General features: G+C 36.6%; 1 protein-coding gene across 2 annotated transcripts in view; it reads right to left on the bottom strand.

The window, feature by feature from the left end:
- Positions 1-27,714, bottom strand: part of Nhe2 (Na[+]/H[+] hydrogen exchanger 2) — a 198,936-nt gene that overhangs the window by 49,320 nt on the left and 121,902 nt on the right. For both annotated transcript variants that reach the window (XM_085960114.1, XM_085960113.1), the window contains exons 6-7: positions 4,680-4,897; positions 3,488-3,571 (exon numbers count right to left, since the gene is read on the bottom strand). In XM_085960114.1, coding sequence (XP_085816240.1) covers positions 3,488-3,571; positions 4,680-4,897 — 302 coding nt within the window. The remainder of the gene's footprint in view (positions 1-3,487; positions 3,572-4,679; positions 4,898-27,714) is intronic.

Raw genomic sequence — 27,714 nt, forward strand, 5'->3', positions numbered from 1 at the left:
AAAGGTTTATATCGCGGGAGAGCTTTTCAGGAACCTAACCAAATAAACAAAACGATTTGGCGCCATGATTTTCTAGAGAATTCTCATAGGCACAGATGAAAGTATTTGAGATGAATTTGGAGCCTTTTTGTATTATTATGGAAACTTTCGCGTTTACAATATATTTTTACAAAGGCGTATTGCGTACATACCTAATTGATTTTGAAAACATTAAAACTAAGTTTTATTTAGTCATCTTTCTGATTTAAATTCTAATGGATTTAAGTTTTGTACTATTCCACTTGAGTCGTTTTTGCGATCCGGTTTCGCCTTTCGGCATATTCAAGCACTATGTACACTACCAAAAGGCAAATATACACTGACAACGAATAAAATTAACTCTAACTTATATAACGAATAAATACGATAAAGTAGGTAAAAACTTTATCACCTACCTATTAAGCCAGTAAAAAAATATAACAAACAAATTATGAATAGTTGAAGTATTAGTAAAAAAAACCCCCTATCCCTACCTTATCAATAATAATAATACACTCGATAAGCATAAGTATATAAATCGTCAAAACCTAATAATAGATCATTAGTAATAATAACAATAAAAATACTACAATCAAGAGGTGTAAAATCGTCCATTCTGGGAACAATGGTAACGTATTCGGAATTAATGGAGTGTTAACTATTTCTGATTTACATCCCCCTGTGTTACGAGATGTTTAGACGCTAAAGCATCTTTAATATGAGCACGGTCACAGATTTTATGCCGTCACGATCTTCCCACAAGTCATAGGGAGTCAACGGTTAGGTGCTCATTGCGGGGACGGTTCGGACACGCGGATTTAATTGCGAGGACAGATTGAACTGACCTCGCAACTTGTGCCGTTCATTCTCCGCGCCAGACTGACGAGCGTAGGAAATTCCCATGTCCAAACCGCACTCTTTAGCACGTTTCCGTTATTTTCATTGGTCCGAATTAACACGGAAGCTATTCTATATACAATGCGGTTATCAGCGGCTATCGACGGTTATCTACAATAATTGAAAAATTCGTAATACAGCGAGAATTTATGTTAGTACACTTGCGTGTGAAATACGTCTCTATTCGGTCAAATTCGGGTATGTTCGTGCCAGCGTATTTAAATGTTTTTTCACCCGAACCTAGAAATGCTGGAAATTAGAAATCTCTTTGCTGCATGTAGTAAAACAAATTTTACGTTACTACTAGTCACTCGATATTTCACAGCTCGCAGGGATCTATAAATTAAGGCGGTGGTCGTGACGTATTTATTATTGTATTATTTTTCAAAACAATCTTGCATCTCTATTCTCAATATGTAATTTAAGTACTCTATCTCGCTCTAAAAGTTAACACATCCAAGAGGAGGGCTGTTATAAGATAGCACTTTTTGACAGTTCAGACGATTAACTTATTGCAATAATTAACTGCCTGAATACATAAAGTGATAAATTTATTACATTTAGCTCTTTTTGGATGTTAAGTGAGATTATGTTAGAATAGCGTCCCTGAAGTGAGCACCTAACTAGCGACTTGTGGTAGGTCTAGTGGTGAGTGCACGGATTTTTTTTTTTTTTTTTTGAAGAAACATAATTTCAAAAATCCTGGGAATCGAACTCAATTATTCACTTTCTGTGTGAGTAGGTACTCTCTAGAGGTGAGTTGGAAATACTGTCACCAGTTTTTGTACTCAAGTCTCGGGATGAAACTACCCATACTCAGTACGTGTGGCCTAATAAACTTGTTCGAACGCATACGATGAGAATTCTTATCATTGCAATTCAATACTATTGACATTAAATGCTAGTAAGTATTTTGGAACAAGTTTCGATACTAAGTATTTTTTATACTGACAGTAAGTATACTTAGTCTTCAAAATCGACCAGGGGCCTTATGTTAGAACTTGCGAGTCCCAGTCGCCCGGTCGACATGACGTCATATGACATCATTGTGACGTACTACCGGAGTGATAATAGCATTCGAGAAAATAACGCTAGTCAAATGCTGGCGTTATTCATTGTCCCCATACACAAATAGGTGTTTCACCGTAATAATATCTATGGTGAGCAGTGTGTGTTGGGCGGCTTGCCTCGAGCGTGTATTGGCTGACGTCACAATTACGTCATGTCGTCGGATGACACACGAGTCGATAGTTAGGAAATCGCAGGCCAGTTCGACAAGTAGTCTCATCGATTGGACTATTAGTACTATGCGAATTATTGTAAATAACTACGCTATCGGTGTTTAAATTTCCGCCAAGGAAAGGGTACTAACCTGCAATTTAAATCAAGGTAATGAGATTTAAAAATAATATGACATTACAAATTAGTAATCTCTCACTCAAAAATGTTATCGTAATAACAAAACAAGTAGGTAATTTATAACTTCCCTTTGAGAAATAGATGCAACTGTAAGGGGAAAGTCTGTAGTGGACATTTCGTATTGGATCGGAATAAATTGGGGACTCAGTCAAGGAAAAAGGGGTATTTTGTAAGCATTCCCGGAGACGAAAATAACGCACGGTTGGTTACGATAAGACCGGCCCTCACAGATTACACTGCCCGGTTAACCCGGATAAGGTAGGTACTTGTAGATGGTCGAATTTAAAGGGTTTTTGATACCGTATCAAAATAGATTAATGACAGGCCTGCGATTCCAGTGAGATTATAATGGCGCTTTTCAATTAACTGAGAACGAACTGGTATCCCATTAAAATAATGTAATTATTTCCATCAAAAATGAGATAGGTACACGGAAGTAGGTATGTACATGTTTCCCTTTTAAACATTCGCATAAACTTTCACATCGGAGGTTTAAACAGCCTAATGGCGAAATACTATTTTAAACATTCCAAGGGATCATTTCAACATATTATTATAATCATGGCCTCCACAAGTGGGAGGGGGGGTGATACTGCTCTAGCCTGGGGGGGCAGCGTGATAGATCAACCAGCCAAGTGAGAGACAAAAAAACCATTTTTTTTTTGTAGAACAAATGGGTTTTTGTCTCTCCTGTAAAAATTTGCGCGAGACAAAAACCATTTTTCCACAATTGTTGCTGTTTGTATTTTTTTATTTTTCGGGATTTCGGCCTTCGGGATTCCGGCCATTCGGGATTTCGGCTTTCGGGAGTTCGGCCATTCGGGAGTTCGGCCATTCGGGATTTCAGCATTCGGGATTTTGACCCAAACCCCGATTTATGATGGTATATCTATAGTAAAAGGTAGGTATCCCATCAACACCAGGAGCGCGACAGCCCGCAAGTCTTGGCTCACTCTTTCCACCTCTCAGTTTCTATAGTGGCCTCTTTCCAGATGGGCACCACAAGTATACGGTGTATAGCTCCACATGGCCAGTGAATTTTTGACCTGCTTCTTCTGCGTCCTATTCGATTGCTCGATATTTTACGCTCTTTGGCATATAGATATAGACATCTGCTTAATGTATAATTATTAAGATAATTAATGTGACTCACCTCCGTATGACATGACGAACTTCTCCACTTTGTTGAGTTTATGAAGTCTGAATTTGTTAGCTAAGGCTGTGAGGATTATTACACCTAGAAAGGAAACAAAAAAAAAACAATAATTAACATATTTTTATTTTGCAGTTTAAAAAATATTAATTGACGGTAAATTAAAAAAAACAATCAAATTAAAATTGATTTCTTCCACGGTGAATGGGCCAGATTGGACTATCTTTGACTTTATATAGTCAAAATCACCTTCCCTCTAATGATCATTCAATACGAGCAGGTGAAACACCGTAGATTACCGGGTATCGACCACGCCATCAAACAGACCCATTGTTTTATAATAATAAGTCTGTCTACACAAACTTTTATCGGTCACGAGGGTAGGCGTTTAGTCGAGATGGACGGTGGGCCTTAGCCGGCTCGAACATCTAAACTCGCGTCGTCTGCCGCACAGCCATAAATCAAACCTTCTAGGAACGTCGTACCGATGCTGCATATGAAGACCGAGCACATAGGCGCATAGCGACAGTCGCGCGTTACCTGTCGAAACGTGGATATATAGTAGGTATGCAGATGCGTATTGGCGGCTTCGTCTCGCAGCCCAAGACGCATGCGATTTATTGTTAGCAGCACTAGATTTTTTTTTCAAACTAAAAAGTCGCATTCCACCATTGTGCGGGGCTCCATTTGGCAGAGTATGTTTTGTGAATAACGACGACATCACATCGACATGTTGCAGACGAGATGAGTGTATATGTGCGAGGACGACTTAGTATACATAATATGAGAGACGCAGATTCTCTTCTGATTCGTCTACCTAAGACAATAATATACACGAAATGACAGTTCCAGAAGTGGTCGTGGCTCTCACTCCTCACCCCCGTTACTTGTGCGCATGCTTCGGTTTCATATGAAAGGCGCATTTTTTTGTAATTCGTCTACCTGAGACTATAGTATACACGACAAAATTATGGTGCCCCTTAACTTTCCAAATTTATGGAAATTGCGCGCACTCACTTTCACACACGTGCTATTATGATATACGCAAACTGAGACTTATGTTATGACGTGTTAAGTAGTGATAATATTCTTCTTCTTCGTCGAGATTTCACGACTGTGGGTTATTACCCGGTAATTATACTTTATGACTAGGTATGCACATTGCGCCAAGTAATAGAATTAATGAACATACCGAATATTCTGAAGACGGAACAGAACAGGATGGTGAGCATGACGAACCAGGTGTTCCAATCGTGGTCGTTGTTGACGGTCGCCACTCCCAGGAACATGAAGATGATGGTCTCCGAGGAGCTGGACAACATCTTCATGGCGTACTTGACGGTCGTGTGGGACTTGTGCGAGATGTTCGCCTCAACGTAATTCTTCATCGTTATGCCGCAGAATGTTATACTAAAAATAAAGAAAAATAAAATGTTTATGTTTTATTTGATTCATTAAAATGCGCGATAACACTGACATCACTGAACGGATAAGTGGTGGATACTGATCTTATACTGTATGTATAAACGGACCTAACAATGCCGAATAAAATAATAAAATAACGTATTTGTAGGATTGACACATACATAATATTATATTATAATGATATATTAAAAATATAAATACATCTAAATAAATAATTAATAATAATAATAAATAAATAATAAGTACAATGTTGCTCGACTTTCCAGCTGAGGCATAAAGATTAATTATGTATGTATTAATTAATCATACTGTTTTTTTGTATTGCACAATCTTACATGCATGACTAAGCTCAACCAAAAATAAAATACATAATTATAATATTATAGTAGAGTAGAGGAAGGAAGGATTCTTCTGGCATTGCGGCCACGATGAAATCATTTTGGAATGGCGTTAGGCCTGTTTCAGACGGGACACCGGTGTCGCGCTCGTATGTAATATAGGAGGCCTTTGTATTCGAATAAAGGGGCTCTGCATTATGTTTATGAACGCCCCAGAGTTAAGGAGTCAACGCGTGTCCGGTACACTTTTCCTTCGGCCGCTACATTCTCAAGCCGCCGATACACTTGTTTTTATTACCGCAGCCAGTTTTATGTTCTAATTTATAACGCGAAATTATGCGTTGACTTATTAGCTCTGGGGCGTTCATAAACATAATACAAAGGCCCGTTTATTCGAATACAAAGACCTCCTATATTATATCGACCGCGACACCGGTGTCCCGTCTGAAACGGGCCTTAGTGTCATTTGAAAGTAATTATATCAACACCTAAATGAGTCGCCTGCATTACCACACGAACCTGCCATCATTCTACAACAGGTTCTTCGTGTGAAGAACGTTTGTATTTTAAAACTAAACTGGGGATGTAATGCAATACTTATATATATACCAGTAGCGAAGGGTTGAGGTAGGCTGTTAAGATCCGCCATAAATAGTGCACATTAAACTATGTTAGTCATACGTATTTGTTTTTATTGAACTAAGACTACAATAATTTACAAATGGTGTTGGTTAGTTTTTAAAAATCAATTAAGCCTTGCCTAACCAAACCATAATAGTTTTGATATATTTTGGGCGATACCACAAAATTTTGCACACTTTTTCATTCATACTTATTTGTTTTCGCTGGATTAAGAAAACATATTGCACACATTGTTGGTTTATTTTTTTAAATTCATTAAGCCCTGCCTAAACCAAACTATAATAGATAAAATAATGTTCTATCTATAAAATAAGTTATGTAGATAGACGAGTATTTTTTGACTATTATCTATTATGGCTTGGTTGCCGCATGGTTTAAATGAATTTTAAAAACTAACCAACGCAATCTATAAATTGTAGTAGGTATTATTTAAATGAAAACAAATACGTATGACTGACAAAGTTTAGTGTGCACTATTTATGGTGGATCTTAACAGCCTCCCTCCACCCTTCGCCACTGATAGGTACATACATTTATTTATATGTATATTCTAATAATGATAAGTAAATTTATTGTTATATTACCACCTTTTCAATCAAGAGACTCAGGGTGTATTTGGTGGGAATTCATTATATTTTATAAAATGTGATTATCACATAGTATTTCACCGCATATTATAATTATTATACGGCACGTGTTTCGCTCTAAAGTAGACTTCAAATATGCTATATGGATCTCCACAATGTTGAATTCTGTGGGTTTTAGGCGTAAAACTCACTTAACGCAGCGAGTGGGGCGCTCGCGCAAAATTTCACAAGTGGCGCGTAAATCATCGAAAATACAACGTAATCAAATACGCCAGCGCACACTGGATTTGACGACGCATTGTGCCCGCCTGCCCCATGAGTCACCGTCGTGTGGCTTCTCAGCGGCACGAATTAACGAAAATACAACGTAGTCCATTCATTGAACACGGCAAGCAAAATCACGCTCCTGGAAGAGTCGTCGATAGACGGGCGAGAAGCCATTATTTAATAACAGTGAACTTATTGTTTAGTTATTGCGTGTCCGATATTTTGCTGGTGGAATGATGTCATCGTGAATATTAATTACAAGCCCCGAGAAATAATATAATATTTTTATTGCTTTGTTATGAGACGCTGATAATAATAATTATTTTGTGCTCCTTGAGCCCCTTATTACATAGGTGAAGGGTAATGCGCGGTTGGGAAGGGGCCTACTCAGTAGTGAGCGCACCGAGCGACGCTTTGGTGGGCTTTATGCCTTACGGCTCTGATTTGGATTCAAATGTATATTGAAAAAAAAGCATTTTATATAAATGAGCCAACCGCTAGATTCGACTCGTGGTCTTCAACTTTGGAGGCAGGCGTTTCGCCACTAATCCACTATGAGTGCATTAGTTTCAACCAAGTATTTATTATCGAATGAACTACGTCCCGAATATATTGGTTGGCGTAACCTAACTCAAGGCGATTTGTAACAATATCAAGTACGTCTTCTCTTTATTACAAATTAAAGCTAATTGAAAACAATAGCCCCTCATTTTAATCAACGTACATATTATATACCTACTTGTAACTCATACGTTACTGTTTTATTTCTCTAAGTGACATTGACGGGTAAGTCATCCAATGTTTTTGTTAAAATCTGAAATGATTCCGATAGGAAACTGTTATGGCACGGCGAAATCATTTTCATATAAACACCTTTTATATTTAAACTGATTTTATTAGAAGTTAATTAATATAATATATATAGCAGATTAAGTTTTAGACAATAACTTGTTAACAGTCGAATTTGATACAGTGATTGAATGCAGTCGATGCTTCCTTCTTTAAGGTCGAATTTAAACTGAATTGAAAAGCCATTTTGATTATAAAATAAACTTCATTAGGTATTACGCATTGCATTCCCAGACAATGATAATAAAAGTGGATACATGTTATACTTAGAACAATATCCGTTGAAAAGAAATTTGAAACAAGGACCGATAAAGATGCATTGCGTTGATTGATAATAACAATAGTGCGATAAAAAAAATCTTTATCAAATGCATTCTCAGCCATTCATTATCCATGCTTATTAATACTTGATCAGCATACAAAGATAGGCTCAAAGTTGCGGGGCTATAACAAAACGCTGTCAAAACTATTTCACGCAGGGATCGCGCAACCCGATTGTTAAAAAAAACTGTTTGTTGGGTCTGAAACAGTATGAAATCGAATAATTTTAAGATACAACTTATGGAAAATAGGTAATTCAGCCATTATCGGTGGTAAAGTGTCCTATGCCATCCAGCGTTGCCAATTTATTGTTTTCTTGCCAGATCTAGACAACTAGAATCTAACAACGAGAGAACTATTGTTGTATTGTAATAATAGCTATTGTAATACATAAATTGTAATAGCGGTTTATAGCACAGGCAATTTTTTTAGAAGGGTGCCTCCAATGCTGCCAGCGCCACAGACTTCCACGTACCTAAAACCAGAACTGCTTGAGAGTAGGTTTAGTTCAATTTCTCTAATTCTTAGCAGATGTGTATGTCAATTTAAAGATTTACGGTGTATTTGCCTGTTTAAGATAGCCGAAAATAAATAATAAAACACGAAAGTAATTACCTAACGAATTTGTAGACAATTTAAAACTAAAAATGAAAGGCGATGTCATTCAAAGTATGTAGTTGGGCCCATTATAAATCCAATCCCATCCTTAAACCCGCAAAAATATGTCACACCTACCATCCTTATTACTATTGTCATCCAGACACTTAACAATCACGGGTCATCAGTTTGACCGTGATTTAATGACAGTGAATTATTAGTAGACAACGAAAAAGTCAACTTGCTATAGTGTGACCGTCGTTTAAGCAAGAACTCAATACAAGACTCCGTACGAGCTCATAAAATCAGAACATATTATATTCAGGTCGTGTTACCGGCACAGGGTGTCAGATCATTCATACAAACATCATCATCATCATCCATATTAAGCCAAGTGTAACAGTGAGAGTGACATTCCAAAACTATTTACCTAATAGTGCGTGTTTGCATGACCCGGGACCAGTTCCAATGCGCGCCAGCCCTCTCATCATCAAAGGTCAGTGCCTGGTATTCTCGTGTAAATCGCCCCCCCCCCCCAGATCCGGAATCCACAAGCATCCTTCAAAATTACGGTCCACAAAAGCTCATGGAACTTTGTCTAGGGACGTCACTGTATACACTTGTTGGGTTAATTTAAAAAATAAGCCTCGTTAGAAAAATAGAGTGACACCGTTTTTCCAAGTGGTATAATTCAAGTGAAGTAGATATTAATATGCATCTCAAGAGATTTGCATTATCAATGCAGCTAACTCATTATGCATTCTATTATTAACTGCAATCAGCGATAAAAATGAAAAATCTGCGATAAAACCGCTTATATTATGTGGAGCACGAGATCTCGGTATATTTTTAGAAGTAGTGGTATATATTATAGTCTATAAATAGTCACGATAAAAACAGAATAATATTATCAGCAAATGCAATCACACTTTTCTATTATAATATTGAACATGCATAATTTTGAAAACACTTCTGAGAAAATATAATTAAACCAATAGAAAAAATCTTTGTGAAAAAAGTAAAAGACCCCGCAGGAATCGAACCTGCATCTCTCGGGTATCGCACCCACGCACATGTACCACTATGCTAAAGGAGTCATACCAGGGCTCGAAATGGACCGGAACGCACCGGAGCACCGTTACGTTTCGTGAAATCGGTAAATTTATCGCTCTGTCTCGTGGAAAAAATATGTTCATCGTCTGAACTAGATAAGCCTTTTAACACACTTATTTTTATAAAATACAAATAAATTTAGATAACTTTCTAAATATCTTCAGAAAATCTTCGCGTTACAAACAGTCGTATTCTTGAGCGGACACAGCAGTTCTCGGTGATTGAAAATCACGAAGAGACGCTTCACATGCTTGCGACATGTGTTCCGGATGTCGACAGAGAGTGCGACACACCACATACCCTTGTGGCACAATATCAAGGGTTCTTCACTCACCCAGCAGCGTTCCTACCCAATCGATCTACGCCCTGCAGGTCTCACATGAGGAGGGGGGGGGGTGCGAGACGTGGCGATGGACCAAAGGAAGTGGCGCGACCTTATGCTTGCCCTATGCTCCAACACTGGGTCGTCATTATTAAAATCTTTACACAATCAAATATCGCTATCAAATTAAATGTAATGCAAATGCGTGCTTTTTTGATCAAAACAACATTCCATCTGACAGACCCACGCATGAGGGAAGGGGGTTGGTCCGGGTCAGGAAGTGAGACCTGTGGAAGTATGTATGGGGGTCATATTGCATATGGAGGTACTTGTCAGTCACATTTAAGACACTTAATATGATAATAATGATATGATATTACCACTAATGACTCCGTACACACTAATGTCAACGTAGAATACTATCGTAGAATTAGGAAAATAGACGGCGTTAGTAAGTTTTTAAATAAAATTTTGAAATTATTTAATTATTTGCTTGAAGGTTTACCATAAAAAGCCTTCAAGTTTAGTGCAATTTGCTGAACTGTTGCAATACATTGCCGGTAGATGTCACAATATTCTATACAAAAACATGATACACTTACGTACGGATTATTACAACCTTTGAACGCACAATAAGTATTGGTGGTAGATACATTGCGACAACTATAACAATTATGTTTTGATGCCTCTGTTAGCCTGTTGCTGATATAATGTACCTAATATAAAGTTCAATAATCGTCCAGCAAGAGTTATTTCTCACTGCCAAGTGGCGGCCCGCGTAGTCCAGTGCGTAAGGCGATGGTCTTTCACCCGGGGGCTCCGGGTTAGATTTCTGTTGTCACAAAATATTTAATAAACCATTTCTTTTATTCAATGAATAATTCACAAGATTTTGAGAATGTAACATTCCATATTGAACATACATAACTTGAAAACACCTCAGATATATATATACCCACTAGAAAAAATCATATTTAAAAAAAATACGAAACTCGACGGGATTTGAACCCGTATAACCATTGGTGTCACGCCAATCTATGGTTAAAAATATGTACATGAAATTCTCAAAACATTGATGTTGGTGATTATTTTAAGTCTATTACTAATAAATAATACAACTGTTTCATTACACTGCTTAATTGATAAGCGCATATACAATATGTGGCCAGCGCTCGAAATGGAAAATTTTACGAACCGGAGCGCTTGACAATTTTACGAAAATATTAACACTGTTACTTATCTAATTCTATACATATATGTATTTTAAAAAAATGATTGTGTTAGATTTTTTTATAATATGACATATCTCTCTCAGACGGTCAAATTAATATTTACACGACACGGGGCGATAATTTTGGGGATTGTATGAACCGGAACGGCACTCCGGTGCGTTCCGGTCCATTTCGAGCCCTGTATGTGGCTACATTATTGCTATCGCTTCAAATGGTGGTTTATTTATATAGAAATAAACTACATATTGGGAGCGCAATAGGACAGAATGGCCTTAATGGAAGAACACGTAAAACACATAAAATATGGCAAATTGTTAATGTCACACGATTGAGAAAACCTGTAAATTTACTTTCATAGATAATAAAACTGTGACATTTTACGGAAACAAAACATTTATAATATAATATGTCACGCAAAGAAAACCGAGAGTCAACACATACAAGCGAGTATAATAGGCATATTGTGTTTAGGGCAACACCAAGGTTAAAACTGTGTTTTAATAACACAAAACAAGGCTAGAGCAGACAGTCACTTGTTATATTTTTTTTATTCCAAAACAGCTTTGTGAAAATTCTGAGAAAACTCAGCAGTGTCAGGTGAAGCGACATTGCTTTGAGTAGGCTGTTTTATTCTTATTATTATATTACTGCGGAGGTAGAAGACAGGGGCGCATTAGGTAATAAAGGTTAAATGGGCCGTAGCATTAGAGCACCAGGCGTTACGGAGCGACAAAATTGCAATTAGAGACGAAACATAATAATTATCAGGATTGTAGTACTTTGATAAAATAATTTAAAGCATCATTTGATTTTCCTATTATCTCACGATGGAAAATTATGGTGTTTCTGAAGACTTATTGTAATTCTTATTTGTGTTTTAATTCCCGGCTTATTTTTTGTGGCTCATTCACGAAAATACTTTTTCCTTTTTCCACTATCTTTCTTTGTATACAGTAGCGAGTTTAGGGATGTGGACGTCAGACGCACTGACTGATTTTAGAGCCACACACGAAAAAAAAATAATTAAATAAATACCATAATGGTAGAAACACGTAACCATCACGACACGTGAGCGAACGTGATCTCACAGTAAGTTTGCTCCACACGCAAACGGTGTACAATGTTGTTTTCATTGTACCTATTTAAAATATGATCAGACAGATTTTCCCATCCCTTGGCACACTTTGAGCCGAAAGCGAATAGTGCTATTTAGAAAACTGCCAATATGTTACGCGTGATAGGACGCTTTTTTATTTTAGTAGTTCGAAAGGTAGCTACAAATGACAGGTAGCAGTGGCGAAGGGTGGAGGTAGGCTGTTAAGATCCGTCATAAATAGTGCACCTTAAACATAGTCAGTCAAACGTGTATGTTTTTATTGAAATAAGACTACAATTTACAGATGGTATTGGTTAGTTTTTAAAAATAAATTAAACCCTGCCTAAACCAAACCATAATAGTATTTGTATATTTTAGGCGATACGACAAAATTGTGCACACTTTTTCATACATACTTATTTGTTTTCGTTGGATTAAGAATACACATTACACATATTGTTGGATCATTTTTTTAATTCACTAAGCCCTGCCTACGCCAAACTATAATAGATAAGAATTATTATTCTATCTATAAAATATCCAAAGTTATGTATGATTTAATTGCATAATTTTAGATATTTTATAGATAGATGAGTATTTTTTTACTATTATCTATTATTGCTTGGTTTTCGCAGGGTTTAATTGAATTTTGAAAACTAACCAATAGTAGTCTTATTTCAATAAAAACATATACATTTGACTGACAAAGTTTAGTGTGCACTATTTATGGCGGATTTTAACAGCCTACCTCCACCCTTCGCCACTGACAGGTAGGTACTTAATTGACACAATGTTTTTGTAGGTTGTCAGTTTTTTTTATTATTGAATTCTCTGATTGTTATAGTACATGAGCTCATGTGACGTGATTTAATGTGATTCTAGCATAATAGCTTACAGCCTGAAAGTTAAAAAATCTAATTGTAATGGTAAAGTTTTCAATTATTAGATCAGAACATTCATTATTAGGGCATCATGAAACGACAAAATTTGATGTCAACCGAGTGCCGACGAAATGCTGACATTATTTTATTATCTATGGTATGTAGACAGACTTTAAAATATTAGTAAAGGTTCAAATAGACTATATGACGATCGGGCACATATATTCTAAGAGCGTTTTAGTGTCTATGATCAAATCTATGCCATTCCGACATTTATACATACATATTGTATGACAACTATGACATCGTATTTACACTCTGTGACACCCTGTGACACAGGACGCCAACATGGGTTTTTCGACATATATATGACCGATCGTCATAGAGTGTATTTGAAGCATTATGCCGCGTTATCACGTGGTCCATCTGAATGCTGAACACGAAATCGAAAGGAATGTCTCTATATATCGATTTAAGTTGAATCATTAGTCGTAACCAAGATGGCGTCAAGTGAAAGAAACAAGTTTAATGTGGCTATGAGAGTTGTTATTACCTTGGTTACTCTAGGCAACCAGTTGACAGGAAGGATTATTTTTCACAGCTGAACCGACAAAAAAGTAGAAAGGACCTCAATTTCATTCACTTACAAGTTGGTCAATCTTGTCGAAATATAGTTCCCACATATCATTCTACTTTCGAATGTAATTCAACACATAGTTGAACGACAAAAATCGCCAGATGAGAACGCGACATTAAGTACTCGTACCTACCTACGTTTAGTTGATAATGCTTTGTTTATTTTCCTATACGACTTTTGTTTTACTTTTTTGATAACTGTTATATAATATTTAGGGCGTCGATATCTACGAAGACGGTACTGCCAGTAGTAAAGTACTATTCCCAGAATTAGCATAGTCCTGAATTTTTAATCAAATGGTAAATGATTCGACGCGCACGCAAAAGGCTGAATTTACTTTTAAAATTGTTTTATAAAAAAATAACGATGTCTCCTTTGTATTTTACTCCATATTCACTTCCTCTTCAAGCGGAGCATATGGGCTACCAAAATATGGATATAAATAGATTTTATACGAAGATTGACTATTTTCGAAAGTTAAGACCGGTTCGGATAAGTAGAGTAGTTAAGTCGAGTGGCGAGTGATTTAGTTACCACTAAATAATTTAGTAACTAAAAAGTGTCCGAACACATACGTTAGTACATTAGTGAGTGACGTGTCAAAATGAACAGAGCACAACGTAACAAAGCAAAAACAAATACCTAATGAACTATTTTTTTTATTCAACGAATAATAACCAATATAAAAAACTTTTTTTAAATAAAAATACGACAACCATCAGGATTCAAACCTGGCTTCGTGGCTTGTTTAGTATTTAGTGAGAGGTGGTGGGGATCGCTACTCGACCGAAAAATTAGAGCAAAATGAATTGATTTTACTAAATTACTCGATTAAATTTGTCTGTTCATACAAGTTAAGTTACTAAATTACTCGCCACTCGACTAAATTACTCGACTAATCCGAACCGGCCTTTAGAGCTATCCAACACTCACGTATAAAATATTTGGAAATGAACAAAATCATATTATAATAATATGGTGCATTATGCTGATTATTCATGTACTACATCCAAATTAATCGCAGTATCTTATTGCCGTTTTTTAGCTGAGACAAATATTCATCGGAACATGTATTTTTTAATGAGTCTAAGCCAAGGCCTGAACAAAAACGATGCATGAGTGCGAGTGAAAAAGTATTCGGCACCCTTATATTCTCTGCGACACGCGCTAGATTAAGATAAAAGGTCTACATATTTTTGAGTCAGTTTCCAAAAGTATCGCTGGCAAATCGAAGTGAATCGCTTCACGTAGCATCGATAATCTGCGAGTTCGTGTTGCTAAATTTGCTATTTTTTGTGTTATACATAAAGTCAGTGGTATATATTTTTTTGTTAATTAAGTAGGAAAGGTGGTTCTGCGTTTTGTATTAAAATATGGTAGCCGTACTGATAAGCAAGAAGATTGTATTACGTTTCATAGGTAAGTTGATACATGTTCGTGACAATTTATTTGTATATTATTATTTATTTTAATATCAGTGACCTAGTGTTTCTTTAAAATAACTTAAATTATGGATATCTTTACCTAATGGTTGCATTTTGACCGCTTGAAAATACTATATAACGTAAAAAAATAGAAAATTACATTTTAATTCTGAGCGTCTAGCGCGAGCACTTTGGGCGAGCACTAGCGAAATGGTCTATGGTCTCGAACATTTGTAGGCGAATGCATTCGCTCGCCCACAAACCAAACGCACGGCACGTAGCTTCATTTAGCAATGCAACGGGTGGCGTCTAGATGTATCTATAGTCTATGGTCTAAGCAGAGATTTTTTATAGTAATGTTTTTGTAATTTATTTAACTATTATAAGTAATTATATTTAGGTACAAATTAATCTTTTTTATTCAACGAATAATTTATTCGATTTAATAATGTAATATTCTTTATTGAAAATAAGCCAGATGCAGATGGTAAAGAACATCGGCAGAACATAATTCAAGATTTTTCTAGTGGGTGTGTGTGGAATGTGGACATAGAATTGCATAGAATGCACGTCTTGCAGATAAGCTGACAAAAATTACGTCGAGGGAGATGTATCTATAGTCTAAGGTCGAGGCATAATATGTTCATAAACTATCTACATTTAACATAACTATCGAAAAAAATGCCAATCCCGGGGTCGTCAAATTGTAATCCCGAAATCCCGGGATCAAAATTTTGGCTCGGGTTTGGATTCCCTACTGTTGAGTGATCGTCACTACTGACTAGTATTTATTAAACTAAGAGATAAATAATCGTTTAGTTAGTAAGGAGTCTTCGATACTGCTCAGTGCTCGAAATAGACAATTTTATGAACCGGAGCGATCGATAAGTTTCAGAAAATATTAACATAATTTTATGTTATAATTTTGTGTTATATGGCCAAGTTGGTTCAGACAATCAAATTATTTTGTCCACGAGACGGGGCGATAATCTCGGAGATTTAACGAACCGGAACTGAGTTCCGGTGCGCTCCGGTCGATTTAGAGCCCTAATACTGCTATCATGGCCTCCACATCCTGAAGCGGGCCCCAGGCTAGGATCTTTGACGGGCCTCCTACCTATCGCTAAAGATAAAGGCAGTGTGACGCTCTACAGCAGCGTTTTATAAACGGTGTACGCGGTAAAATTAATGTGTATATTTAGTGTTTTTTATATATTTGAATTCATCTATTTGAACTATGGAGTTGTCGAGTATTGATACACAATTAAAAATTTTATCGTACAACCACATAATTTTAAAAAAATAATAATATTGAAGATAAATAGCTTCGCACGCGATTTTTTTTTACTATTCGAGAGAATTTGTGATGTGTGTTTAAATCACTTATCTGGTCGATTCGCCACGCTGGGCCCTTTCTGGGCTAGGGCCCCCAGACTAGAGCCCTGTCAGCCCCCCCTTTGTGGGAGCCATGACTGCTATTCAGCGCTCGAAATGGAAAAGTTTACGAACCGGAGCGCTCGACAGTTTTCTGAAGAACAATACATAGTTATCATAGTTAGAAGACATAGTTATCAATTTTTCTGTGTATTTCATAAAAATAAGTGTGTTAGATTTTCTATTATATGGCCTATCTAGCTCAGACGGTCAAATTATTTTTTCCACGAGACGAAGCGATAATTTTACCGATTTCACGGATTTCAGGAACGGCGTTCTAGGTACGCTCCGGTCCATTTCGAGCCCTGCTGCTATTATATTATAAAATTTTGCTTAATTGTGAATTGAACCAAAGTGTTTTTTTAAACAAAATTTTAATTTTTATTGCCCGTGACGTACATACCTACACAATAACAAAAAAAAAATCCGATGAAAAATTATTTTTTGGCAAGAGATGAAATTTCTTTACCAAAAAGCCTTTATTATAATTTTCATTCAAGATGTTTGTAAGCCAAAAAAATAAGACTCTTTCAGGTAAAAAGAAATGAATTTCACCCAACACTTTTATTCTCTCCCACAAAAGTATAGCCGGAGGGTCGGAGGCTTTATCAACGTGTTTAAATCTACATTGCCAAACCCGAAAATATACTTACTTATTTAAAGATAATATTACACTGGTCGATGTTACTTGATGACGATGAATTTATAAACATACACATAGGTACGTTTATATTTTTAGTGACACCAATAATAATTAAATTAAAATCTCTTGTATTACTGACTGAAGAGATTTTGGATAACACACAAATTTCTTATCTTAACACCACTTCGTTAATTTTTTAACTTATTAAATTTGATTTACTCACTCAGGAAAGATCTTTATATTCCATATATTATGTTTAAGCAAATTGATACTTAAACATTCATCGAATGTTAACACTTGAGTTTTATATGCAATTCCATGCTATTATCAAAATTACTATACTGATAGGTACGTAATGAAAAAATGGTATATTCGTTACTTACGACCTTTCAATACTGTATGATTTCGAGAGATTTGTGTAATATCTTCGAATTCCATAATAGGACATAGGCATAGGCGCACAGTGATTTTTTTCCGTAAAAATAGAAATCAGTCAATGTCAGATTTAAAAGTTTAAAACCTGGTCACCCGAGGCTTTAGTGGGAAAATCTAACTTTCCGTTTTTGCTAATCACCCTCACAACTGGATTCGTCTTGGGCAAGTTAGGTAATAGAAACGTATAAAAATACCAAAAATTGTGAGACATCATTAATTATAAACGACCCTGAAAGGTCTGATCAAATTGAGGTGCAAGTCGTATACTATCACGTGACGTCACAGTAAGCTGCCGCTGTGGGATAGGTATGGGAAAAAAGTGTGAAATGTCGTTTTTCTTGGTGTTTAAAATATTATCAGACTGATGCTCCCATCCCGTAGCACATTTTGAACCTTTAATTAAACGAACATTGTCAGTTAGCAAAATCTGCCGAAATCACCAAAACAACAATGAGGTCACCTCCCGTTGAACTGCACTGCATCGACACTTGCATGACTCAATGAACGTTTTTATTATCTTCTACATGCCTACACTTTTCGACTTTCGTGTCAAAATCACGTTTTTTTGTTTTTATCGGTTGGCAATATGTATTTTCTATAAGAATGTTCTATTATCGATGGTCTGCAGGTTGGGTTCTGTTCAAAATATTATATAATGTCATATTGTAGCTAATAATTTTATCGCATGTACACGTATTAAAATTAATTGAAATTAGCATGAATAATTGATAATAATGTTAATTACTAATACACTATAGTTGGCACTCTTCATCAGTGTCATTCTTAAGTGATTTTACAGAGATGGTGATCGTTTAAAATATTCTGCAAAATGACGAAACCATAGACAAAATTTGTCGCTGCGACAGCGTGACAGTAGGCGACATGCACCTCAATTTGATTCGCGCTTAACAGTGACCAAGGCGTCGGGAAAGAAAAATATAGTCAATTATTGGAAAATGATTCTATGATCATAGAAATCGATTCGGTCAGTGTGATATAACCACAAAGCGTTTATTCCAAAACGAATTGAATAAAAAAAAAATGCCCGAACTTTGAAAAATGTTTGAAGATTAATACGTATTGAGTGGCCACTTGTAAAAAATGCCGCGGGACATTGGATATACGTTTTCTGTCACAGAGGCAGAAGTGATATTATTTTCGATCAAACGAAGAAATAATAGTCCGGGGATTACATTCGGAAAAGCGGTGCATTTTTTTTTACTCCGACATTCTATAATATAAATTGCTCATATCATCATCATCATCATAAGCCTGAATCTATCCACTGCTGGATGAAGGCCTCTCCAAGCTGATTCGACATCTCTCGGTCCTGTGCGATGCGTTGCCACGGACTTCCGCAGAACTTTATTATTTCATCGATCCAGCGGCCTCTGGGTCTACCTCATTGATACCACTGGATGACTAAATTTGTCCAAAAATTGTCCTTTCTTCGAGCTATGTGCCTAGCCCATGTCCATTTGAGGTTTTTAGCAAACTCTATTACATCGCAAACCCTTGTCTGTTCCCCTATCCACTCATTCCTCTTTTTGTTCTTTCGCGTTATGCCCAGCATGCACCTCTCGCAAAGTGTTCAACAAGTGTGTGCTTCTCGTAATCATATATGCATATTGTTAAACATGGACCCTAAGTAAAAGAGAGATCCAGAAACTTTGAGTAGCAATTGCTCATATATATCTATATTCCTTACCATATTATGTTACGTGTAAATTGTACTTATGCAGTTCACTGCAAGCTGTTGTAGCCAAAATAGTTGACCGTATAGCATTAAGATAAAACAAATGACGCGTTGTTCGTGAAGCATTTCATGAGCCCTTGCTTGCTAACCTAGTTTTGAATCATTTATGATTATATATATATATACATACGATAAGATTGTATTTCTAATATAAATATCTACGTAATTTCTTCTGTCTTTCCCTTATATTCCGGTTGTTTTATTTTATCTTGATATGCATTTGATTTTAATGCTACACGGTCATCTATTTTCGATGCAACAGCTCACGGAGAACTGCTCACTCCACATTCTACGACACGCGAGCACTGTGACCACTAAAAGATCCGTGGCACTCGTAAATTGGTGTAACTATATCATCATCATCATCAGGGGCGCGACAACCCGGTGTGGGTCCTGGCCTCCTCCAACAGCTCCCTCCACCTGTCCCTATCCAGTGTGGCCGCTTTCCAATTTGGCACCCCCAGAATACGGCAGTCACTGGCAGCTCAATCTAACCAGCGAATCTTTGGCCTCCCTCTTCTTCTACGTCCTATTGGATTGCTGGACATCACTCTCTTTGCCGGTTCATTGTCATTCATACGGTGCACATGACCTAGCCATCGCAGTCTCCCAATCTTAATTGATTGAACTGCGCTGCAATCTTCGTACAGCCCGTAGAGCTCAGCATTATATATTATCTTCTCCTCCAATTGGTGCCATCCCTGATCGGTCCATATATACGGCGGAGAATTTTTCTTTCAAATATGTTCAGGGCTCGTTCATTTCGCAGAGTTAATGTCCAGGTTTCCGATGCGTAGGTGAGCACTGGCTTTACAAGTGTCTTGTAAAGAGTGCTTTTAGTTCGGTGAGATAGTAAGCGGGACTTAAAATGTCTTAACAGACCAAAGTAGCATTTATTCGCAGACATGATTCTCTTGTTGATTTCTTCTGTAATATCATTATGTCGAGTTACAAGAGATCCAAGGTATATGAAACTGTCGACCGTATCAAACTTGTATGCACCAATATCTAGCTTTGGTGCGACTTCTCGTGGTGTGACATAGACAGGCATGTATTTAGTTTTTGCCTAGTTTATTTGTAAACTCGGTGTAACTACATGGGGCATCGAATTTTTGATTAATATTCCGATGTAAAATATCTACAAGATAAGATAGCGGGGATGATACAAATGGACACTAAGGATCCTAATAACTATGACTGTTAAGCCGTGGCTTGTGGATGGGACAGCTCGCAATAACCCGTAGTTATACCAGCAGGCTATGTGTTTTTAGCTAGATTCAATGTGTGTAGTGTCTGAGTGTGAAGAATGTACAAGGACATTTGTGGTATTCTACGGTTGAAGCGAAGAGAATCTATAAATAGTATGCGGGTAAATGTGGAAGTCAGTGGCGCCTGGTTGATTTAATTAACCCCGCTCCCTTCACGATGCCTTAAAATCACTAAAAACATAATACTATGGATAATTTTACAAGTTGAACCATTTTTCTGTGCGCGCGCTTGAATGGGGTAGCATCATTTGGCAAACCCAACATAATTGAAAACATCAAAATTTCACAACAAAGATAATATGCTGGTCATGTCAGATGAATGGACTAAAATCGGGCAACGCGTTTTTGATGGGATATAGTAGTTGAAGAGTTTAGGGATTCAAGTTGACGTGATTCCGACATTGAATAACGTAATCCAGGATTGCTTCAGCAATACCAGAATGACGACGACACCTAGATTAAGCCAGGATCCACCCCCAGATTCGATGCCACAAATGATGATGTTTTATTAGTATATCTATAACTTTAATACAAACATCGTTCTAAAGTATGAATTTTGTTTGAGACAACGTTTCAAAATCTTCCTGTTTAATTTTTACATCAAAAATAATATTAATTTCCCATTTCATTTTTTCAAGCATGTTGATTGTCATTAAGCGCTTAATCCGTGTAGATTTTAAAACGCTTTTTAAAATGACCGCAGGAGGTAAAAATCCGTTTTACCGTTTGAGGTAAAATAATGTAAAAACGTCGAGCGGATGTGACGAGTTTTTTATATTTTTTAGTGAGAAATGGCCGCTTAAATCTTGCTCCATGGATAGATAAAACTCTAATGAACATTTTAAATTTTAACTTTTGATTTTTGATTTTTTCTCCCAGGGAAAATATATTAATATGTACCAGCATATTATATATCATCTTCTCGGTCATTTCCTCATGGCTGAGGATCGTGACTACTCTGTCATATTTAGAGCGACCAAAACTTTATACGCCTCTGCTTCTCTCAGGGTCGAGTGAAGACTGCCTCAGTCGTCAGCTTCTTGGCTTAGTCGAACAATATATCCAAAATAGTGCCAACACCCCCTTCCCTCATGGTGCATAACTCGACACCGTACAAAAATATGGGAACAATAATTTTGCAAAAGCACCATTTTCGTGGCAATTGAAATTCCCCAATCCTTCCAAGTGGTAAGACGTGTCATCGCATTTTTCGCAATCTGTGTGCGTATGATTATCTCTGCTTCACATCCACCCTTTCCACTAATGGTCGATCCCAATTATACAAACTTATCCAGTGTTTCTCGGTTTTGGAGTATACTCTGACAGAAACAACGCTCAAAAACTTTACGCGTTAGAAAATTATAAAGATGCAAGGTCCGTATCAGCTGGGAGGACAAAGTCACGAATGCAAGTGATGTCGAAACCCAAAGAAATAGAGAAATAAAAACTAAAAATCATGAGAGATGCCAATTTCTGCATCTTATCATTAGAGAAAAGATCTCCGGAAAGTCCTGTCGGAAGATCATCCTGGTTCAAGAATCTCAGAGACTGGTTAGAGCTCAGCACTCCATCCATATACAGAGCATCGACAAACAGGAAAAAGATGGCCGAAATCATCACTGATATCCGATAACGGATATGATAAATAAAAAAATTAAGTATATCACAGTACACTCTCAGTAATCCGCCGCTCGATTATCGGACAACTACTATAATAATCCGTTTTTACTAGTTCAAAGCACAAAATCAAGCTCTATAATTCGCCAGTATTCGATTGTCAAATTCAGTAGTCCGCCGCCTACAAGTATATAACGCAGATGAGACAAGTTTATGTTGGAAACTTCTCCTTCGTAAAACGTACGTTCATCGCGAAGAAAGTAATGCACCAGGGAGGAAAGTGCCCAATGACCGCATCACAATAATTACGCCGTGCTCCAATGCAACCTGGACACACAAACTGAAGCTTTTGGTCATAGGGAAAGCCGGGAATCCTAAGCCATTCAAGAATATCTGCCTCACTGAACAACTGGTTGTGTCAAGTGATTCACTGTTTAATATTTAGTTAATAAACTTAGTTTATAAATAATTACAAGATAAAAAGAACTTTTTATATACAACGTTTTTAAATTTTCTGTTGAATCATAGAAACTTGACTTGACTAGCTTAAACGATCAAAAAAAAATTGTACTTGATAGAAATACTGAATAATGAAATGTCATTCCATATTGATTTCCATAGTAACGCACGTATATATTACTTAATAATTTAGTTGCTAGGACCCCCTAATAATCAATAATGGTATCGAAATAACTTTTCATACAAAACAGAATTAACTAAAAATGAATTCAATTCTACTTAAAGATGGCTAAAAGTATTAAAAAATGCATCGTGTTCTGATATATTCTAAAAGTTTCAAATGTCTAGCTAGTCGGGAAGTTAGTTAAAAATCGATTGCAAGATTTGTACCGGACAAACAACCACCGGACAAATAAGAATACAACCTAAGAAAAACGTTGTAATATGTATAATTTAGTAAATAAGTAAGTACTTGATTTTGATTATAAATAAAATCGTAATTTGCTAGTACACATTTCTCAAACAAACTATTTTTACGAAATACCTGTTTTAATTTTTACCATATTTTGTATGTATGCACTATAATCCGCCGCTTTCACTAATTGGACATTTGTCTAGTTTTTGGGTTGGCGGATTACTGAGAGTATTGTATTACGCCGCATTTAGACCAAGCGAGAGAATATTTGTTTCCGACTCCAGCGAAATTCTCTTCACGTAAATGCTCTTTGTTGAGAGAGCATAAGAATTTCGCTGGAGTGGGGGAAGAACAAACATTCACTCGCTTTGTCTAAATGCGGCTTCATGATGTACCTACATAGCTATTATTTTCATAACGGACAATTTTTATATATTATGACTATGCCAGTCAGTATAACTTGTATACCTACTTCAAGAAATCACGTATTTAATCGATCTATGCCTGGGCTTGTCTATGAAAATAATTTCCATCACGTTTTCCGAATATAAATGTTAGCAATACTATGAAAGAAATTTTGTCTATGGTACCGATCTAATTATGATAAATAAAAACTAATGATTAATAGTTGCCAAACTATCGTCTGATATTTTTCTTAATCAAACGAAGTAATTTTCTCGATTAAATGGGTGGGAGATTTTACGTAGGTCTTTCAGTGTCTCTCAACTTTTTTTTATTTTACCGATTTTTTTTTGCCATGATGACGTACTGCCATGATCCCCATAAGGGGAGAGAAAGGGGCAGATAAGGCTCTAACTTGGGACTCAGCGTGGCGGGTCGATTAGTTAAGTGAGATAAATACACACCACAAATTTGTTATAATTAAAATAATGTGTTTATTAAGTAATAAAATGGCTATTTATCCAATATGGTGAAGGGTGGCATGTAACTTAGCTACCACAAAAGGTGGCCACGATCAGTGGTGCATACTGTGGTGCCACAACAACTCAATAATTCAAGTAAATTTATTTTAAAAATACAAAAAATCATTAAATATAAATATACACGGAATATCCTTAAATACCTCGCGGAATCCGGAGGTTCTCCAGAATTTCATTTGGGGAATACTACTGTAGAACATCACAATGTCCTTTCCTTAGCCCTAGTGATTAGGTAAGAGGGCCCACCAAACATCCTGGCTTGGAGGCCTGCTTCAGGAGGTGGGGGCCATGCATACTATATATAAGTATAGTATAGTACTATAATATACTATATAAGTATAGTACTATAATATAAGTTAGAAGGAATCTTCGCTTGGTTATGTATTAATTCACCCTTTAAATAGTACGATGTTTTAAGATTGTTTGAAATGATACATTTTTTTATTTTTTATTTATTTAATAAAAGAAATATTTTCAATATTATTTCCCACAAAGTCCATTCCTTGACTGTAGAGTTCTCTTGGTTTTGAGCTAATGAATAAATCAAGCTTCTTTCGGATATCATATTCTGTACTAAACCGTTTCCTAATAATTTAGGTTTGTAGACTGCGGAAAAGATTTTAATCTGATGGTGCCATGTCAAGATCGTGTCCGGAAACTTGTACGTATGCAGTTCGCCTTATCACACTTCACCGTAAAATGTTGTATCGGAAATATATGGCCGTATATTAAAGACCGTCTAACCTCTTTGGGTCGTATAGTATTGACAAAAAATTCATGTCTAAATAAAACACGGTTATTGTCGGTTTACAGTTTACAGGAAACCAGCAGCAAACATTTTTTTAAAATAGCCGATATACTGGATTATTTGTTAGGTTATGTTAGGTTAGGTTTTCATTCTTGAATTCATGAATTTTGCCATAATTATCTATGAAAATTGAATTAATGTTCATATTGAATCTAATAAAATTGGAGACCGTATAGTATACGGTCATCTCTTTCCGATAAGAAAGCTCACGGCGAACTGTGCCACGTTGGAATGGTTTACGTACAACTTAATGTAACCCGTCAGGATATAATAATATGGTGGATAAGGCATGACTTCCCATTTAAACAGCCTCAGTTTTTTAAGGATTTTTGTGTCATCGTAATGGAAATGATACCTCGTCTAATCGCTAAAGATAGTATTTTTTCTTTAGTTTATCTAGTTATGGCTCTGTTCGCTATGTATGTCTATAATATTTAATCGTGGAGTGGTTTATTTCTTTGCAAAATCAATATTGTCGAAAAAAGATACAGCATACTTTAATAAATGACAATGAATATCTTGCAAAAGTTTGAGCACTGTTGGGTAGTGGAATGGTGAGGGTGGGTTGGATAGGGTACTATTAGCAAAATGACCCCTTGTATTTTCGCACGCATACCAATAAATACTGTTTTATATAATACAGCCATAACATATCGAAGGTAGAAATGAAGCACCTAGTAACTAAAATAATATAATAATTTTAATTAAACAGATAATAGGCTACCTATTTTATTCCACCCGTATTATAGCTAACAAAGTATGCTCTTTGGCATGATGAATGGCTATAGTGCTGCTATAGTATTGTCAACATAATATGTTATATGGACACATCGTAGGGCATGCGTAGTGTGCGCATTGGCTGCCTCAAGCCAGTTTCAATATGACAGTTTTTCGTGGTGAAAGTGCTAGCTCACGTAGTTTCACCAGTATAAGATTTCTGTTCAGCAAAGGCCGGTTCGGAATAGTCGAGTAATTTAGTCGAGTGGCTAGTAATTTAGTAACTAAACGTGTACGAACAGACAAATTTAGTCGAGTAATTTAGTAAAATTATTTAGTCGAATCAATCCATTTTGTTCTATTTTTTTCGGTCGAGTAGCGACCCCAACCACTTCTCACTATATATTAAACAAGCCACGATACAAGTCTGAACACGTTATCTTTGGTCAAGTTCATTAGTTGTCGTAGAATTTCTTTCTCCAATTCATCTAATATAGCCATTATAAATGAAGTTATTAACTTATTTATTTTTTGAACATAGATAATTAGAAAACACTTCGAATCAGGTTCATCGCGCAGGTTCCAATTCTGCTGGGTGTCGTATTTTATATTATTGATTAAGTATATATTTATCAGAAGTGTTTTTTAATTAAGTATGTTCAATAAAAAGAATGTGTTGCAAGGGATGGTGTGATGAGGGGTAGGTGATGAATAAAATCAGAAGGTTTTGATGCGTATAAAAGTAATTCCCCAAATTTATTATCCCTTAACACAAATTACAGATTCAATTTACAGCTTGAATAATACAAAGTTTATAAATTAGATTACGACGATAGTGTTTGTGATAAAAGTTATTTTAACGTTGAAGCGAGCGGCGTGTTATTAAGACGAGCGAATTTAAGGTACTGAGTTCTTGTTGGATTGCCACGTCTGTTTTTATATTGAAAGTAGACAAAGGAAATGCTATCCACAGCGTGGGTAAATTTATTGTTTTGTTCCCACATTGCGGATAGATTCCTGGGATTTTGTCTGCGAAATTTGATTAAGGTACAAACGTTATCAGTCCAACAATGGATTTCACACGACACAATGACAGGAATGCACTGTTTACTCGTTCATTCCTGTGATGGACAACTGACACCCGGCACTTAAGCATTTCTTCAGCCGGCGGGAGGTGATCATATGTCCGTTCTCACGGCAGTGTTTTGCTGATTATTAAAAATATTGAATTATTAAAATGTTGTAATTTTTAGGTTTTAACTGCTATCTACACATTGCACTGTCTGCGGACTACTTCCACCCTCATACCCCCCTTCCAGCGAAATGCGGCACGCAAATCGCGATGAAAGTAGGTAGAGGTGGTCGCTTGAAGGTCCAATCAGATCTGTCTCGGTGGATGCTGCGGTGGTCTGCATCCCGGGACGTCTGCTCTCATGTCCTTGATGACTCTCTTGGTGATGTGCTTTTTGCAATTTGTCCATAGCAGGTAGCTGGAAACTGCGGCAATGATGACGATAATCAAGGCAAGCGTTGCCCACGACAGTTGGCCTGTCGACGTGTCGTTGACAATTGCTCTGCCCGACGCAGTCTGTGCGACGATGATCTCTTCCTTTGTCTGTTGTGCACCCATTTTCGTATGCTGGTGTCTCTTGGTGATGATGATGGTAAAATACTGAATAATCCAGTTGAGTTATCCGCATTTATTGTGAATAAATTGTTTATGCCTGCATTTTAAATATTGCGTACACCACTGACCTACATTCTAGGTCGATGTGTGTTCTTGCTATCGCTAACGTTGCTGTTTTGAAATCGGAAACTCCGCGTGCTGTTTTGAAACACGACCCCGATTGCATTGTTCGGCTCGTGCCTGATGTTGTTGACCGATATTTGTCCTATTGACCTAGAGACGGTCTGGAAAATGGACACGTCTGCCGTATCGGGTAACACGAGCTCCCACGGTGTCAGGATTTTTCTCAGGCTGTTCCATTGTTTTATTTTCCTTG

This window comes from Rhyacophila brunnea, unplaced genomic scaffold (genome assembly GCF_057557595.1).
Source record: "Rhyacophila brunnea isolate RB1 unplaced genomic scaffold, BYU_Rbru_1.0 scaffold_9, whole genome shotgun sequence".
Lineage (NCBI taxonomy): Eukaryota > Metazoa > Arthropoda > Insecta > Trichoptera > Rhyacophilidae > Rhyacophila > Rhyacophila brunnea.